Below are 14,651 nucleotides of genomic sequence, written 5' to 3'. Positions count from 1 at the left end.
TTATATTTTATTTTTTTACTAACCGAAATGCATTTCAAAACTTGAATAATAATGTTCCCCTGGGGAGACACTTTCTTGTACATTCCACTCCCAATGATAAATACGACTGGGGGAAAAAGTAAGAAAAAGATAAGTTTACTATTACAATGTTTACGTCACACAACATAATCATTTATGCTTGCTGGAATAGAATTGTCATTGGCAAAAATCAACACTAAGGCCCCCCGTCCACGGCCCTTGCGGAATATCGCCAGCCGGATTATCGCCGCGGGTAATGCAATAAACAATAGCACGTGAACAGGCTGCCTAAGGTGTCTCTCATACATGTGCTTTTACTGGTGTAAATCGTATAACACTCCCATTGAAAGCAATGGGGCCTTGCAGACATGCGTTTAAACGAGGCATTGAACCATGCTTTCCAGTTCCGCGATTTTCGAGTGCTGTCTGCTCTATCTTTGTCCGTTTAGCGTACCTCATTACCCATCACAATGAAGGGGGGCACTAAAACATGCTGACGGCTGTAGGGCCCTGCGGTCAAAAATGAAAGTGAAATTGCGGCCTTTTGACGCATCAATGTGTGAGAGTGGCCTAGGAAATATTCTTCAGTACTTCACTGCATAGATTTTTGACAAGGGGTATGTATACCTTATGGGGTATATGCCAGGTCTGTATGGGGTACTTAGATGGCCCTATGTTATGCTTTTAACAGGTGAAGCACAGTGAAGCCTTGGGGATACTTTGATTTATTTAAGTAGGGGGATACTTGGCTTAAAGACATTGAGGCCATTCTCACACACCGTCAGTAAAACACGACGTTTTACCGCGATTTCGAACTGGATTTTTTAACGCATTCTACAATGTTCAACGGGGTATTTTAACGCACCCCATAATGACAATGGGCGTTGAGGTGCGTTAAAAAGCACTAAAATGCACTAAAATAGAGCAGGCAGCATTCGAAATTCACGCCATGCTCAAACACTAGTCTGCAGAGCAGCATTGAAATCAATGGAGGCACAGTGTTTAAAATGCTGCACTGAACACTGTAAAAAGCAGTAAGTGTGAGAGTGGGCTAAAAAACACAATCTATGGTACATATATAGCACAGCTGAGTATGACAGTGTAGTAAATCTGAGGGGGGTCATTTAACACAATTCCTGATTTCTTGATGAGTGATTTCTGGTTCTCAAAGGCAAGCAGGTAAACTTAATATAACAAAATGCACAGAAAAAGCACAAGAAGAAAGGTCTGACTTTTATTGTATATCAGTTGACAGCTCTTGCAAGATCCATAACTGCTATTAATGTCAATAAAGAATCTTGGCAAGTGTTGCCACCTTTATCACGAAAGTAGCAAGACAAATATATAGCAACTAGGAGACTGATATCGAGTAAGTGTTTAGAACTTACTTAGGGCAACCACCATGAGGGCAGCGGGCACGCCAAAAGCTACAGGATAGCACTTCTCCTGAGTGTGAATACCACACTCCAAGCCTGAAAATGACATAGATATTTTTGATTAGTTTTAATGTTAGTCTTTCTTTCACTATATTTATGATGCCACTGTTAACGGTGGACATGTAGCAATGCAGGATTCAGGATATGATGCAGCAGATGGAATAACCAAAGTGTACAATATTATACAGATAATAAAAAAATGAAAATGGAATAATAATGGTTAAGTAACTAAAATACTGCCTTCAATTGTCTAGACTCAATCTTCTGTTAACTAGAGTCTAATAACGCCTTCTGAACAAAACAATAACACACTGTTAGTCCCGGTACCATCTTACAGAAATACAGATTATGGAGTATAATTGTCAGGGCTTGCACCCAGGAACTCCTGTGCACAATGCGACAGCTCTCCCAACTGAGCTATCCAGCCCTCCGTACAGCTCCCCTGCTGAACCCTATCCTAGTTCCTGCTCCTGCAGTTCAGTTCCTGCCTGCACTACTGGCTCCTCCATTGATTAGACACCCTATATAAACCTGGCCTCCCATTTTCTCCCTGTGTGATTATTGTGCTCCCAGCCTGTAGTCAAGCTTCTCTGCCTGCCTGCTCCTCCAACTATCATTGCTGCTTCTGTGTACCAACCTCTGGCTTTACCTGACTACGCTACCGCCTGCTCCTCTAAACTACCATTGCTGCTTCTTTGTACTGACCTCTGGTTTCACCTGACCACGCTAACGCCTGTTCCTCTTAACTATCAATGCTGCTTCTGTTTACTGGCTTTACTTGACTATGCTACCAATTGCAATAAGAGGCTCCAAAGCTGAACCAGATCACTACAATAATACACAGTTTCGTTTTTGCAAAACATCTCAGTCCGTGAACCACAGAAACTTATCAACAGTCTGATTCCCCTGTATAGTTTTTGTCAATCTGTAGCTGTCTCACTGTTTTAACCCTAGTAATGTGCACATCTAGCATCCTTGGTGAGGCCAGCTTTACTTATGGTTTTGATGCGTGCAAGTCATTGCTTCTACCAACCAAAGCAATCCTTCTTGCATTAATTGGGGTCAGAAGCACTACCCTCTACTGACAATCCTGCTACTCTCTGACTCTGGGCAGAACACTCTGGCTCCAGCTCGCTCTTGCTCAACCTAGTGCCACCTCATCTCTGCTCTCTGCTTCTCTCAGTCACTGCACACTTTCTGCTCACAGTGAGACTGGCCTTAGTCTTGTATCCAGCTCACTATGCAGCAGAAATTGCCTCTTTTTATATCAGGGCATTAACCAATCAGTTAGTTCCTTGAGAGTCGGCTTAGTTCCTTTGCACCAAAATTTGATGCAATTTTTGGCGCATGATGTGATTTTGACGCACTTTTTGGTGCATGTCTCTAGTCTTTCTCCATGGCAACATTAACCCCTTGGGATGAGTCTCTTACAACACTAAAATTTGCGTGCCATAAATGTTGTTTAATATGTTTTGTGCAGCATATAGAATTGATTTCAGCTTAATCCTTTGTCTACAGGCTTAATTGCTAGTTTCTACTATGAATGATAATTTTAAAAAGGCCAATGATTAGAGATGAGCGAACGTACTCGTTTAGGGCGATTTCGCAACCGAACAGCGCTTTTTTGCGAGTAACTGACTACTCGGGCGAAAAGATTCGGGTATATAAAAGATTAGCGGTATATAACTTATAAACGGCAAATAAAATGGCAAAATAAAGGTTAAATTACCAAGTTGGGCACATAGCAAAAGGAGCTTTTGATCCAGGCATCCAATCTATTCTAAATTTTTATTTTTTATTTAAGGCATTTGTGTGGCGCTTTCTGTTGTTGGCATAGAGGGGCTCCTACTGTGAAGGGGCTCAGAGAGGGCAATATTACTGGGGGAGGCTCAGGTTGGGAAATCTTACTTGAGGGGCACAGAGGAGCTGTATTATCTTGAGGGGGTTCAGAGAGGACATAGTAGGGGTTGAAACAAAACATACAAACTCCATACAGATGTTGTTCTCAGGTGGTGTTCTTATAATTAAAACCAGGATCCCAATGCTACAATGCAACAGAACTAACCATTGAGTCAGTAATGAATACAGGGCAAAGAAAAAAGGTTGCTCACCTTCATTGCTTCCAAGTGGTGTCAGTTTTTTAACCCTTTGTAATCCAATTTTGGATTCAGGGTTTCCTAGGGGGCTTTCTCTTTCTACCATTTTACAATGGCGCCATCTGCTGGCTAGAGCCAGTACTGCAGTATGGGACATGCTGGAGAGGCCCCAGACAACAGAGTGGCCAGTAATATAGAGTAAGAATACCCTGCCGGACATCTTCAGATATTGGAGCTGTACAGCCTTCAATCAGAATGTCTTGAGACGTCAGACAGTGGATTGGAAAGGGTTAAAGACATGTGTCCATGGAGCTCTGGCTTCACCGCTAAGTCCCAGCGGTATAACGGACAAGAAAGAATTGAAGCTGAAGTTGGCTTCCCATGACTTAAAGGTGATCAAGACCCACATTGGGTTGAAACGCATCCTTTGCTCTGATGTTTTTTGGCACTAAGCACTAAATAAAGCAGGTTCTTTTGTCACGGGAAGCCGACTTCAACTTCAATTCTTTCTTGTCCATTGAGTCAGTGCACTGCGTAATATGCCTGTGGGGCTTAAAGGGGGCACAGTAGAGCTCTATTTCGTGAAGGGTGTCAGAGGGTGAACTTTTAGTTGGGGGGAGGACACAGAGGGGCTCTTATTTTGATGGACTAAGAGAAGGCAATTGTACTTGGGGAGGTTCAGAGTGTAACATTTTATTTGGGGACCATGGAGAGGCCGTATTAACTTGAAGGGGCTCAGTGAAAACACTTTTACTTGGAGGGCTTAGAGGGATCATAGAGGGTGGTTAAACAAGAACATACAAGCTCTATACAGATGCTGTTCTCTGGTGTTGTTCTCATAGTTAAAGCCAGGACCCTGGCAGTAATGCAATAGAACTAACCACTGAGCCAATGTGCTGCCTAATAACCACAGGTTCTAGAAACTGTTGCTGCATGTACATGCATGTAAGTAGATAGCCTGCATTGAAGGATGCAATCACATTACAGTCATGTAGCAGAAGAATACTGTTCTAACTGTTGGGAATCCCAAAAACAAGATGTCCTACTTACCTCTCAGGATGGGAGTGATAATGGTAGACAGAAGACTTCCTGCATTGATTGACAGATAAAAGATGGAGAAAAAGCGGCTTCTCTGTTTATCCTGCAGTAGAAATACATGCTGTTAAGTTCATTGATCTAACGTGAGCATTGATAAATCATCTGAGCAACAGTTTTATAAGATGACAAAAGGAAGACAGATCACTAACACAATAACTTACCTGTTCCTCCTCAAACTGGTCTCCTCCAAAGGCTGCAACGCAAGGTTTAATTCCACCCGTGCCCAAAGCGATTAAAATGAGGCCAAGCATTGATAATACACTATGAAAAAGGACAATTTTTGCTATTTCAATACAAAGAAAAAATTGCACTTGCTTTGCAAAATTTACTCACACAAAAGTTGATCATTTACCTTTCATTTGGAAATCTGCACAGATGACATGAACAACTTAGTTTATACTGCTCCTTTAAGAACTATTTATACTTACATATGGACAACAACATTGTCAGGTTTTCCATCCCTGTTCCCATCAGTAAGATCATGGATAGCGCTGACAGACATAACAATCTGGCCAACCGTATAAACAATAGACAGATATATAATGGTCCTGTAAGAGAAGGCATTTTACAGGGTAAATTATTTCTATGTATTGCATTACACTTTCTATTAGCTTGTAAAGTACATAATTCTAACCTTAGAGCTGAATTTGTTACTCAACAGTGTATCTTATGTAACTCAGTAGGTGTTCTTGAAACCCTCTCAAAAATCAAAGATAACACCTTGTGATATTAGTAGGCATCAGCTCTCTTCTGTACGTGTGTGTTTCACTAAAGCACGGGAACAGATCAACCTCGGAGTACAGTGTAATAGTGCATGTGAGAGGTTTGGACCTGGCTTGAAATGATCTAGCATGGGATTGGAATGTCAGTGAAGCCTGGAAGGGTATGTTTAGGAAGCATCTGCAGGACTCTTCAGCATCATAGGTATGGCCAGATAATTCTTCTCGGGCAGTTTGAATACAGTGCGCAAAACTTTCAAAGTTGTTTTTCAAGGTATGAGTCAAATTAGACATGGGCATCTTTAGAAATATCTTTACATCATGTATGACAATATGGTGGCTGCTAGTAGTTCTTGAAACATACCTAACGTTTCAGACAACTTATGCTCATTTAGTAGCCTTGGTGTGTCTTAACAATTTTGTAATATCCTTTCATTAAACTTTTTTTTTTGTTTTACTGCTGTAAATCAAGTATGCAGTGCAATTGATCTGTTATCCACTGCTTGTTGTTAGGCATTCAGCTTCTTTAGTAATTAGGACCTTAGGATGTTTCTTAGCTGTGGGGAGGGGCTGTTTTCACAGGCTGCTCTCTGCACTCACACTGCTCTCAAGTCTGCGGTCAGTGTTTACAAGCTCTGTCTCAATCTCTACTGAAAGGTGTTTTTTAACAGTTAAAGAGGACCAGGTCTTTGAATTGCACCACCAATCACACGTTTAATAATTGGAATATATATAATTTTTCATTGGTTAGGTCTGAGTAATAATATGAAAAAACTTATTGGATTTTATTAATAGCCCTACATTTATGTTAAAACAATCTCATTATAAAATGACATACTTGAATTTTCCAAGCCAAGAGTCAGCAATGATGGCCCCAAGGATTGGTGTCAGGTAGCAAACAGCAACAAAGGTGTGATAAACCACAGTGGAGAGGTTGTCATCCCATAGTAGAAAGTATTTAAAGTACAAAACCAATACCGCTACAAAGAGAAGATAAAGATACCAGATATTTTTAGATTAGTTCTAATTAATCAATGAATTTTTAACTAATTGCATCATTCCATTGACATTTGCCATGGCCCAGTGACCATGGATGGAGTACTAGCTTGGTTTTATCTTACTACAGAATTCACATGAGAAGAAAAATGATCTGTAATACTTTACCTCGCATTCCATAGTAGGAGAACCTTTCACAAAACTCATTGATGACGATGAAGAAGATACTTATAGGATAGCCGAAGCAGCCCGGCTGTCAAAAGATAAAATGAAAACAATTTATTTTAAGGTAACAAATACTTTGTGAACTCTTTTTCCTTTTGTGTTTTAGCAAAAATAACAGTCATGGTAAAGCCTCTTGAACATGGCTGTATTTCTGCTATGTTCAAGTACTGAGATATACTCAATGAGTAATGATGAACATTATTTTTACTATTTGCCTATAACCTCACTCAACTTTTTCTTGCTTTAGGCTGGAACCATACATACAGTTTATGGTGCTTTTTTTCCCACCAATGCCAGAAGTGGATCCAACAGAAGAGGAGATGTATAAAGATTTCCTTTATACTTTTCCTTTCTTTATGATCTGATTTTGTCTTTGGCTAAAAAATTGCATCAAAACCTACCACAAATACGCCATGTGTTAATCCAGCCTTATTGTGTAACAACACTGAATCGCAATTTATGCATTTTATGCTTTACGGTAGAGGTGGTATGGGGAGATGGTGTTTGTGTAGTGTGCAGTGTTTAGCCTACACAATTTTTTTTTCTAGCGTAAAGGATAGTTTTGGTCAGGCTGTAGAACCCTTTTCCACTTCTACTGATTTTCCCATATTAAAATTTGTATCTTATCCATCTTATAAAGTGATGACATATCACTAGCAAATGCCATTACTTTGTGATTGGTGAGGGTTTGACTTCTGGGACCTCCACCTATACTTTGAATGAATCAACTCCCCAGTCACCCACTGTGTAGTGGAACTGCAGCATACAGTAGCGTCATTCAAGTGAAGGGGTCTGTGCTGTAGACCACTTCACGGCCGGTGCCTGGGACTGCTGCTGTGCATGGAAAACTTTGCAAAGCATATAGCAATAAATTAGTGCTACTGCAATTTCATTCTCAGGGACAGTGGATGTCCCAGAATCGGACCCCCCAGTCGTAAAATAATGACATATCCTAACAATATGTCATCACTACATATTCATGAGAATAATAATTTAGGGCTCACTCACACTTGTGTGCTAGCCCTTCTTTGCTTAGCTCTATTCTAGGAGCTGAACAATGGCAATAAATTTGAATGCTTTGACTAGGATGGGTTCTGTTCAGCACCATTATGCGATCCACCATTTTCGCAGATGAAAAAGTGGCGGGTGATTTTCGCAGAAATAAGAGACAAAGGCTCAGAACAGATCCTGATGCCAGCAAGGCCTTACTTGCAATCCCAGCGATACTCTATGACACTTGTATCTGTTCCCTGATTAAAGCTTATCAGTAACTCTGCCACCGACTTGTTTGGAATGTTACTTTGTCTTAATACTTTTATAGGAACAGTAAATATAGAAGGGAATATGCGATGAAAAGTTGAATTGTTTGTTAAAGGCTGATACTGTAAAGACAGAGTAAAGAGTAACTGAAAAGAGTGAAAGGAGGATAAAAAGAGGAATATTAACAAGAAGAATTTGGATTCAATTTTATAGTCTTATTTTATATTGAGAAATTCCATCCGAAATACCTAAAAGATTATTTAGAATACATATGAGATTGCTAACTGAAAAGATAGGCTTATTAGAGCAAAGAAAATCATTGTATTTCATTAAAGGAACTTACTACTGATTTTTCGCTCTGCCCTGCTGAGAAAAAAAAAAGAAAATAATTACCTTTAAATATGCAACTAATATTAGATGAACATCTTCTTGAATTAACCTTGTAAAAGGCATACCTAAATAAGGCTAGCTCACATTTGTAAAAGATCATGTTTCTATCTATATTTTGCAGGTCTGTGCTAGGGCACCATATGGCTTCCAAGCATTGTTGTGCAGGCTCTGTGCACATAGCTCACTTTTATCAGAGATCTGAGTACATTTCAGTTTAATTAGATGGATTCTATACTGAGCAATTGTCTAATACAAAAAAATCAGGAGGCAACCTCTACTCCTCTACTGGACCCCTGCCCTCCGATGTAACCCATACAGAATCATTTGTCCAACATTACTACTACTATTGCCAAAATACACTCCCGCTGGGAGCAGAGGCGTAACCTGAAGCTTCTGGGCCCCAATGCAAAACCTGTAACAGGGCCCCCAACTATAATGCTTTATTTATAGTACTGGGCTCCCTCTATGGAGAGGAAAGGCCTTATGGGCCCCTTAAGGCTCCAGGACCCAGGTGCAACCGCATCCTATATAGTTACACCCCTGGCTGGGAGACAAGTCCCATGCCTGTATCCTACAACCATCTTTGACAGCTTGAAAGCTGAGATCTATATTAAAGGCTTGTCACTCAGCCAACTAGTATCCTATTGTTTGCCACAATCCTTGTTGGATACCCTAGAAAATGAACTCAGAGGTTCCCATTTCCCAGAAGCACCCTATCCCATCATAACACATCATACTTTACGGACTTTTCTCTGGGTTTAATACATTGAGGTTATCCAGGAAGCTTGGTGCCTTACAAGGTTCTTTAAAAAGGTTTTCTGGTTACTGGACAACCCCACTTCAATAGGGCTGAAAGAGTTAAAATAATAAACTGAAACATAAGTAACATTCCGTGGCTCCAGCATTGTAGCCCCATTGTGTCCTGCTGATTGTTGTGATCACTGACATCATAGGAACTCATGTGACCACTGCAACTAATAAGAGGCTGCAATGTCACCACTTGTTCTCTTGTTATCAGGACTCACATCCTGCTGCACTGCTGGATCCCAGCTGCAAAGGGGTAAGTATATTTCAGCCCTATTGATGGGAGATTGTCTGGTAACCGAACAACCCCTTTAAAGGCTATGGACATTTTTTTGGGAGCAGATTTTTTTTCACACTTAAATGTATGTATTTTGGGATGAAAGCATTTTTGCAATGAGGTTTCAGTAAAAAAAAATGTAGCACTGTATGGCTTTCGCAGCTTCTGCTTATCACTGTATAGAGCAACTACAGACTGGCTTTCATAGCAATTCCCTCAGTGATGTTTGACTCACAGCTTATAGTTTTGCCCCTCTCTCTCACTTCCTGAACATTTTTATCAGCTAATTTATGACCAGAACAAAATTAATGGCTCCTTTTACACGGATTGGTAAATTGTTCAAAATTGCATTTGCAAATCGTTCAGTCAAATGGGTGCCTCTTGCTTATGGAGACAAGTCTGTGTTGGCTAAAATCTATAGTCATGTTTCAAGGCTCCTTATAAGTATAAGTTTATGGCCATGTTTGACACCCTGAAGCATGGAATGAACATCAGCCTGGGATTCTTGCATAAGTGGGGAATATGGAAGGTCTGAAGGAGTCTTGACAGGTGTCCTCTTCCCAATCATTCTTTGTTTTTTGTTTTTCTCAAAAATTCAGAAATTAATTGTAAGAATGTTTCCATCCAACAGGTGGTGCTCCTGAGGTAATATTTCCATCTTCTTCTATCTTCTTTTATGTGCATTAGATATAAGAGACATGACAAAACTGTCACATTCCGTAGCTCAGTGGACTGATTTAGTATTTATCTCTGCTCAGACTGTCTTGTGTTTTTATAAGTTTCAAATTTCTGTGGCTGAACATTTATTTAGATCAAGAGCGGTGTCCCCCCTCCCCTCAGCATCTGTATGTTATAATTATGTACCATCCAAACTAGTTTCATTCATTAGCATGACGAAAGGGGCAATATCCCGAAAGCTTGCTGTAACATCATGTAATTTTGTTAGCCATTGAAAGGTATCATATCTACAAGATGACTTGGTTTCTCTTACTGAGAACAATCACAATTTACTCTACTGGCTTACACCATACCAAACATTTTTTATAAGGCTCCTTAATGGATAAGGCATTGACTTACAGAGCAGCTACATAAAGGTGGCTTTAGTAAGACAGTTTTCTACCTTCTGGAGTAGAGCTAATTTGCAGAATTGCTGCTGCCACATAACAGTACTCCCCTCCAGCTTTCATTACAATAGCTAGTGACACCACTTGATTGACAGAGGAGCACAGAAATCTGAATATGTCACCTTCTTCTTCAGGGACCTTTCATACAGGTCAGAATATTCTGCAACAACATTGTGGAACTCAGAATATTGAGCTAACGGGCGGAATTTTTGATCCTTTCCACAATTCCACATCCGAATTTGCAGTTAGTTTGCTGCATAATTAAGGGATGCCCCGTCCCATGTGAAAGGTCCCCAAGGTATCTGTTCCTAAGAAATGGTCATAAATACCTTCCCTGTTATAGATATCATCAGTGAAAAGTTGTCCATCAGGGTTTCTGAAGTGTGCCTGATTGAATTGTTACTCCAGAAAGCTCATTTTGGGCCGAATTTCTCTTAAAAATCAGACAGCTTATTCTTTAACGCTTCAAATATAACAAGGAATCTCCAATATAAATAAATCTATCTTATAAAGTCCCTGATCTGGTGCAGAGCACTAGACAATAAAAAATTAATTGAAGTTCTATGAATTGCGATTTCTTATCCTATCTACACAATGGCACAATGACTTATTGTTATCTTCTCTAAAATCTATAAATCATTTTATGCTGTCAATTACATTTACTGTAGATAGCTACTGTAAAGCAATCATGGTTTGTAGATGACAGTATAAAATACAATGACCATCAGGCTCAGTTTACACATGTGCATTTATACATTCCATCAAGGATTCTATTACATTTGATAGAAAGAATGGCACAGTTATATTCTTGCTGTCAAAGTGACAGAAACTTTATTGGAACTGTAATAGACCTGCCATGGGGCCCTCTAGTGCCGCACGCTATGAACAGCGTCTAAACAGTCTTTTTTTCAAACAATCTTATTTTATTAAGTAAGTATATCACAGAATGAAAATGTGGGTTACATCAATATTAAATCAGGTCGAAAGACCTGAAAGAGGCAGGATCACGCAGGTCCCTAACAGAAATGATAAGGTTAAAGGGGTTGTCCCGCGGCAGCAAGTGGGTCTATACACTTCTGTATGGCCATATTAATGCACTTTGTAATATACATTGTGCATTAATTATGAGCCATACAGAAGTTATAAAAAGTTTTATACTTACCTGCTCCGTTGCTGGCGTCCTCGTCTCCATGGTTTCGGACTAATTTTCGGCCTCTGATGGCCAAATTAGCCGCGCTTGCGCAGTCCGGGTCTTCTGCTTTCTTCAATGGAGCCTCTCGTGCAGGATGCCGGCTCCGTGTAGCTCCGCCCCGTCACGTGCCGATTCCAGCCAATCAGGAGGCTGGAATCGGCAATGGACCGCACAGAAGAGCTGCGGTCCACGGAGGAAGAGGATCCCGGCGGCCATCTTCACCGGTAAGTATAGAAGTCACCGGAGCGCGGGGATTCAGGTAAGCGCTCCGGTAAGCTTTCTTTAGGTCCCTGCATCGGGGTTGTCTCGCGCCGAACGGGGGGGGGGGGGTTGAAAAAAAAAAAACCCGTTTCGGCGCGGGACAACCCCTTTAATTACTTGTTAACATATAGTTGCAATTAGATTTGTATTATTTAAGTATAGAAGAGGTCTTTACTAGAGATGAGCGAGCACCAAAATGCTCAAGTGCTCGTTACTCGAGTCGAACTTCCCGTGATGCTCGAGGGTTCGTTTCGAGTAACGAACCCCATTGAAGTCAATGGGCGACTCGAGCATTTTTGTATATCGCCGATGCTCGCTAAGGTTTTCATTTGTGAAAATCTGGGAAATTCAAGAAAGTGATGGGAACGACACAGAAACGGATAGGGCAGGCGAGGGGCTACATGTTGGGCTGCATTTCAGGTTCCCAGGTCCCACTATTCAGCCACAATAGCGGCAAGAGTGAGACCCCCCCCCCCCGCACCGTCAGCATAAAGATCGTTCTCCTCTGCCACAGCTGTAACAGCTGTGGCAGAGAAGAACAATGTTAGCCCATTGAATTCAATGGAGCCGGCAATACAGCCGGCTCCATTGAAAGCAATGGGCTGCCGGCGAGCGCGGGATGAATTTTCGGGAAGGGCTTAAAAATATAAGCCCTTCCCTGAAATTCATCCAGAAATGTGTAAAAACAACAAAAAAATATATACTCACCCGGTCCCGGCAGACGGAGTTCAGCCGCGGCCAGCGGCAGTTCTCCTGAACTGCTCTCTGTAGTATTCAGCAGCCGGGAATTTAAAATCCCCGCCTACTGAATGAGCTGCCTCTGATTGGTCACAGCCTGACCAAACAGAGGCAGCTCTCACTCACACCCATTCATGAATTCATGAATGACAGCTGAGAGCTGCCCCTGATTGGTCCCTGCACTGAGCCAATCAGAGGCAGCACTCACTCACCCATTCATGACACCCATTCATGAATTCATGAATGGGTGTGAGTGAGAGCTGCCTCTGATTGGTCAGGCTGTGACCAATCAGAGGCAGCTCATTCAGCAGGTGGGGATTTTAAATCCCCGGCTGCTGAATACTACAGAGAGCAGTTCAGGAGAACTGCCGCCGGCCGCGGCTGAACTCCGTCTGCTGGGACCGGGTGAGTATATATATATTTTTTGTTTTTACACATTTCTGGATGAATTTCAGGGAAGGGCTTATATTTTTAAGCCCTTCCCGAAAATTCATCCCGCGCTCGCTGGCAGCCCATTGCTTTCAATGGAGCCGGCTGTATTGCCGGCTCCATTGAATTCAATGGTCAGTGGTCATTTAATCGAGATGAGTACCGCGTGGTGCTCGTCTCGAGTAACGAGCATCTCGAGCACCCTAATACTCGAATGAGCTCGGACGAGTATGCTCGCTCATCTCTAGTCTTTACTTTCCTGCAATAATGATATTTTGGATTTAAGATAAACAAAACGGAAAACCAAGACAAAAAACGAATAAGGTAACCAATTTAAGCTGAGTGTCCACGGGCGAGATAGAATGTCGCGAGCGATATTCCACCGCAGAAAGCACTAATGTCACCGCAATTTTCCGTGCGATTTTCCACGATGAAGCTATCTTAATGATATGTCCATCGCGATTTTTAGACGAGAGCGGAAAATCGTGAGCGACTTTCCGCTCGTGTACATTGGGCTGTGCTTTTCATAGTTATCCTATGGAAAGCATGTCATGCATGTTCCGCATGCAAGTTAACGCCGCGGAACACACTATGACAAATCGCCTGTGGACAGTCGACCTAAGGCAATCGTGTCTAAAGGATTCTGTTGCTGTTATGTGGTAGATGAGAAAATTATCTTAATTCTCCAAACACGTTTGAGGTTTCATCTGAAGACGGATTTTTGGAAGCATTGGGGAGTAGAGTATGTGGGGAATTTATGACGTAGTAGAGCGCATGGGGTGAAGTTCATGGACCCAAGCTGAAATTGTTTGAAGTGATGCATTCGTACCAAGGTTTCCAAATGCTAAAAAATTTGTGTTCTGTACCATTTTTCCATTTTGCAATTTCTTCAAGGCAGCACAGTTGGGAAACCCTCTCTGCCCATTGGGACAAAGAAAGTACCTCAGATCTGTGCCACATAAAACAGTCTTTTTTAATTATGTTGACAAACTGAAGCTACAGATGATAAAACTGAGGTCCAGAGGCCAAATTGAAACCTGGGATATCTTACACATTGATAAACTGCTAGATCAATTTCCTTGCTGTTAAATTGTGTCTGAGATCTGAAAATCATATTGTAAACCTGATGCAGTCGTTGAGCATTGCCTTGGGCTATGTTTGCACCATACAAGTAACAGTAAATAGATATATGAGATACTATTTTCTTTTAATTCTTCTGTAAAGACGTTATCCGTGACTTTTTTCTATTGAAGACCTACCCTCAGGACACCTCATCAAAATGCTTGGAATCCCAATTGATTGGCTGATTGCTGGTGCCGCTGTCAATATGAACAGTGCAGGAAGCAGATCACACTGACCATTGTAGAGTGGCCTGGGTTGCATTGCAGACACAGCTCCTATTGAATTCAATAGTAACTGTGCCTGCAATGCTAATCCAGGCCGCTGTGCTATGGCTAGTGCAATGCTTCCTGCTCTGTCCATTGGGACAGCAGCACCAGGAATCAGCCAATCAACTGAGATCCTGAGCAGTAGGCCCCCACAGGTCATCAATAGAAAAAATCCAACCCGTTCTGAACAACCCATAAGC

General features: G+C 41.4%; 1 protein-coding gene across 1 annotated transcript in view; it reads right to left on the bottom strand.

Annotated features, from left to right (window-relative positions):
• Positions 1-13,591, bottom strand: part of SLC15A1 (solute carrier family 15 member 1) — a 41,513-nt gene extending 27,922 nt beyond the window's left edge. The window contains exons 1-8 of the mRNA XM_066588818.1: positions 13,535-13,591; positions 6,532-6,616; positions 6,206-6,347; positions 5,077-5,196; positions 4,810-4,909; positions 4,601-4,691; positions 1,407-1,490; positions 24-106 (exon numbers count right to left, since the gene is read on the bottom strand). Of these exons, the coding sequence (XP_066444915.1) occupies positions 24-106; positions 1,407-1,490; positions 4,601-4,691; positions 4,810-4,909; positions 5,077-5,196; positions 6,206-6,347; positions 6,532-6,616; positions 13,535-13,591 (762 nt within the window). The remainder of the gene's footprint in view (positions 1-23; positions 107-1,406; positions 1,491-4,600; positions 4,692-4,809; positions 4,910-5,076; positions 5,197-6,205; positions 6,348-6,531; positions 6,617-13,534) is intronic.
• Between the last annotated feature and the right edge of the window lie 1,060 nt (positions 13,592-14,651).

The sequence above is a fragment of the Eleutherodactylus coqui genome, chromosome 1 (genome assembly GCF_035609145.1).
Source record: "Eleutherodactylus coqui strain aEleCoq1 chromosome 1, aEleCoq1.hap1, whole genome shotgun sequence".
NCBI lineage: Eukaryota > Metazoa > Chordata > Amphibia > Anura > Eleutherodactylidae > Eleutherodactylus > Eleutherodactylus coqui.
The sequence above is the reverse complement of the archived record's forward strand: the minus strand, read 5'-3'. Positions and strand labels throughout refer to the sequence as shown.